Genomic DNA, 4,215 nt, shown 5'->3' with positions numbered 1-4,215 from the left:
TGCTGCCCGGCTGTGGGCCAGCTGCAGGGCCACGCCCCAGCGCACACCAGGCTCCATCGCGGCTGCCCAACCTCAGGGCAAGGGGTTGCCATGTGGTCCTTCTGGAAGTGGGGCTGGCGCAGGGCCGAGGGGCTGGAGGTCTGTGCAGAGGTGGGCCACCTTCATGGTAGGGACTGAGCTCTGCGGGGCCCAGGGCAGTGGCACTCAGATGCCACTGTGCAGGTGACATGCCACAGGACTAACAGTGAGCACTAGCCTGGCGTCCAGCACGTGGCCTCGTGTCTAGTGATTCATTTTTATTGTGTTTTCAAAGCATCATCCTCAGCAGATTAGAATAAAAGTAAAAACAAGAGCCAAAGCTGGTCCTTCCCCAGCTCGTGGGAGAGCCCTGCCTGAGGGACACCCCACAGCTCCCCTCTGACACTGGCAACCCAGGCTCCCCTCTCCCCCGGACCTTGCATGTGTCAGCTCATGGCCGGTCCACTGGCCATCAAGGCTGGAGTGTGTGGTGGCAACCAACTGTTACTGTGATATAACCAAGGCAGGACCCAAAGGAAATAATTGTTAAGCCCGTCCTGCCCACTGATGGCTCCTGACTTATCCGACCTGTCCCTCCTCTCATCTCACGGAGCACCTGGCCCAGGTGGAGAGAGTGAGCCTCCCCCAGCCCGTCCACGCTGCTAGAGCCTGCTGTCGGGCTCTCGGCCTCAGAGAGCCCCTACACACCCTCAAATGACCCGACACCTCTCAGGCTTCCTGTGGGCCTTTCTCACAGCTCACATGAAGAACATGGCTGATGGTTCAAAACCTAACAAAAACACACATGCTCTGCAAAAAGCAGGACATGAGTCAGGTCCTTAGGCAATGTCTCCCAGATGCCCCCTAATAAAAATCACAGGTTTATCACAAAGGATTGTGCAGCAGAGAAATGACCCGGGTCTTCGAGGGAGGGGCCTGCGTGGGGCCTGTGGGTGGGCGTGGGGTGGGGGCTGCAGCCTGCAGATCCTCAGGGCCCCAGGGTCCCAGGCTGGCTCCTCCCCCTCCTTATTATTGTCATGAGTTCATATCTTCTCTTGGAAATGTTTAAGAAATAAGGCTGGCCTTAGCCGGTTTGGCTCAATGGATAGAGCATCGGCCTGCAGACCAAAGGGTCCCGGGTTCGATTCTGGTCAAGGGCATGTTACTCGGTTGCAGGGTCCTCCCCAGCCTGGGCCCCGGTCGGAGTGCGTGCAGGAGGCAACCAACCGATGTGTCTCTCTCACATCGATATTTCTCTCTGTCTTTCCCTCTCTCTTCCACTCTCTCTAAAAAATCAATGGAAAAATATCTTCGGGTGAGGGTTTAAAAAAAAAGAAAAAAAGAAATACGGCTGGATTTTTAAATTTGAAAGTATGAACCGAATTATTTCCTCTGGATCCTGCCTTGGTTATATCACAGTAACAATTTTTAGAAATAAAAAAAATCATTTTCTTTTCACTTCCAAAGGAAGAGATTCATTCCTCGCAGGTGGCTTTTAAAACACATGTTTTCTGTGCACCTACCACATCCTCTCACTGACCTTGGGCAGCTTGGCCATCTTCTTCCTCTGTTTCCGAAATCTCAAAAGCTTGTCACGCTCCTGCAGAAACCAGTGGAAGAGATGCTTTTGAGTAATTGCACAGCTCTATCAGTTTCAAATACACGGTCAAGGTTCCGTGCTAGCATGGGTGGCTGTAGACAGGCTGGCGTACTAGCCACACTGACATAAACACGCTGAGCCCACGGCCTGCCCAGGAGTCTGCAGGTGTGGACGGCTCGTCCCCACTCCTCGGGCTGGAGAAGGGCCTGGCCTGTTTAGGTGGCTCGGCTCACCACATTCATCGGCCCCCCAGCTTCTTTTACGGCGGTGCTTGGCTGGGGGGCCCACGTGGGGGCAGGGGATTTGAGTGGTAGAAACAGAAATGGGACCCGGGGGGGACGGATGAGCCAGCCCCTGCGTCCTCTGAGCAGATGCCTGCACGTGGGGAGCCCACAGATGCAAGCATGGACCCCATGAATGTGTAAGGAGGCCAGTGGCCTGCTTCTCTCTGGGGAGCGAGGCTGCATTTTTGTGACCATGACCGAACCAACCAGCCCAGCCCGTGGGTGCATGCCGGCAGGGCTGGGGACCCCACGGTGGGGGGAAGGGCCCCAGAGAGGAGAGCCCTCCGACCTCTGGTTGAATAAGTGACTCAGTACTGAGCAGAGCTGGGCACTGCCACCCGCCAAAGGGGCACATGCGGCCCCCTGGCAGGTGGGCGTTCTCGGTCACCACGGCAATGCCTCGGGGCAGGTAGCACTGTGGCCACAAAATCCACCTGGGAGCTGGCACGGCCACTTGTCTGGCCTGGAAGGAGCCATGGGCACAGGCGGGGTCCCAGGAACAGGGCACAGAAAGAGCGAGGACAGGCAGTGCCGAGTGTACTTACTAGCACGCTCTTCACGTAGCCGGCTGTTTCCAGGGTCTGGAAGAGAGGACATTTGCCTGGAGACTCAGAGAGCAGACCCCGAGTCCTGCACCCTCCCAACCTCTGCCGCTTCCTGACCGCAGCATGGCCCCCACCCTGCCCAGGGAGGGACGGCCTCACTCGGCCCTGATGGCCCTTCCTCCCGCCCTCAGCTGATCCCCAGCCCCGTGACCCGCGGAAGCACACAGGGCCCTCAGTGCAGGGCGAACTGGCCTTTTGAAACTTGTGTTGATTTTTTCCCTTCCTGTTCCCCATAAGTTCTTATAACTTTGATTTGGGGTCCTGGCCTCCAGAACTGGGAGGAATACGTGGCTGTTGTTTTGAGCCCCGGGTTGTGGTCATCATGGCCCTGGCACTGGTGTTGTGGCTCCTGAAACCCCTGGTCCCGAGGGGGCCATGGCCAGCGTGACCGGTGCAGGGACCCAGCCGAGAGGAACCCAGGGAGGGGCCAGGAGGACAAACAATCCCCGCCTCCTGTGGGCTCCTCTGGGCAGACCCCCAGGGCAAGGGGCTCCGGGTAGAACCTCCAGGGGGCAGCAGAGAAGGGAGAGAAAGGAGCTGGACGGCACCTTGGACAGCTCGTCTATGAGGTTCTGCTGCTCCACAATTTGGAGTTTCAAGAAGTCGATTTCTCTCTCATCTTGACTCTGATCCAGGTCGTTTAAGGAACTGGGTCTCCTTATGATCCCGGCTCTTTGTCTCTGAAAAGCCAACCAGACCATGTCACTCATAGGGTGGAGCAGGGCAGTCCGACTAGGCGATGGGAAGTCAGGGTCCTCCTGCTCTCTGCTCAGGCCATGGAGCAGCCCGCTGTAGAGCCCGGGAAATCGAGGCTGCATCTCATCACCTGGAACGGGGGAGGGCTGTGCGGCCTGGCTCGGGGCCCATGGGGAAACGTGAGTTGTCCGTGCCAGTTCACACCCCCCGGCCATCCCCAAAGTCAGAGTGTAAAAAGAGGGGGCTCTGCACAGGGGTGTGTGGAGGGCACTCCTCCCACCTCCCCCCTTTCTCACATCCCTGGTTAAACTCTCACTCAGGGCCTCTGGGGCCCTCAGGGGCAGAAGAAACCCACACGACACCAGCTAATCACCCCACCTGCTTAGTGGTGGCGGCAGGAGTGAGCACCCCTGGGCCCCTGGGCCCTTGGTGGGTGCCCTTGCCAGGTTGGTTTGTTCCTTTCTCTCACAGCCAGTCCTGGGCTCCCACCACCTCTGCTCCAGGTACTGAGTTGGAAGGTGGCCTGGGGGTGGGGGGTGTGACTGCTCAGAATCTTACTCCCTGTCACCCCCCAGGCAGGCGACACCCAGACCCTCACCTAAGGCCCTGGTAGCTCCTATCCCCACAGGAGACCAGAGGCTGGAGCCAGAGCCGGAGGGCCACCGGGATCCTGTCAAACCTTGTGGGGGGAAGCGGAAGAGGTTGTCATGGTTACCCTCCTGCTGGCTGACGGACAGGCCAGGGCCCCTTACCATTTCTATGTTCTCCTGAGTGACAAATTTTAACTTGTTTTCCATCCGACGCAGCGTGTGAGACAGGCTCTCGTTTTTCCGAGTGAGGCGCTTGTTTTTATCCAGCAGCGGCTTATACTGGCTTTCAGCTTCTCTTAAACGCTTTAGCTGAAAGACAAAATTAGTGACAAGCACGATGGTTTTAGGCGTGACGGAGAACCAGCAGGTCACCCTCTGGAACCTGCAGGCTGAGCAGAACAACTTGGCGACAGCTGAGGGTT

At 57.7% G+C, this 4,215-nt stretch overlaps 1 protein-coding gene across 1 annotated transcript in view; it reads right to left on the bottom strand.

Annotated features, from left to right (window-relative positions):
* The window catches only part of JAKMIP3 (Janus kinase and microtubule interacting protein 3), a 29,591-nt gene that overhangs the window by 11,105 nt on the left and 14,271 nt on the right, over positions 1 to 4,215 (bottom strand). The window contains exons 5-8 of the mRNA XM_014550553.1: positions 3,956 to 4,102; positions 3,056 to 3,187; positions 2,448 to 2,483; positions 1,541 to 1,618 (exon numbers count right to left, since the gene is read on the bottom strand). Of these exons, the coding sequence (XP_014406039.1) occupies positions 1,541 to 1,618; positions 2,448 to 2,483; positions 3,056 to 3,187; positions 3,956 to 4,102 (393 nt within the window). The remainder of the gene's footprint in view (positions 1 to 1,540; positions 1,619 to 2,447; positions 2,484 to 3,055; positions 3,188 to 3,955; positions 4,103 to 4,215) is intronic.

The sequence above is a fragment of the Myotis brandtii genome, unplaced genomic scaffold (genome assembly GCF_000412655.1).
Source record: "Myotis brandtii unplaced genomic scaffold, ASM41265v1 scaffold604, whole genome shotgun sequence".
Lineage (NCBI taxonomy): Eukaryota > Metazoa > Chordata > Mammalia > Chiroptera > Vespertilionidae > Myotis > Myotis brandtii.
The sequence above is the reverse complement of the archived record's forward strand: the minus strand, read 5'-3'. Positions and strand labels throughout refer to the sequence as shown.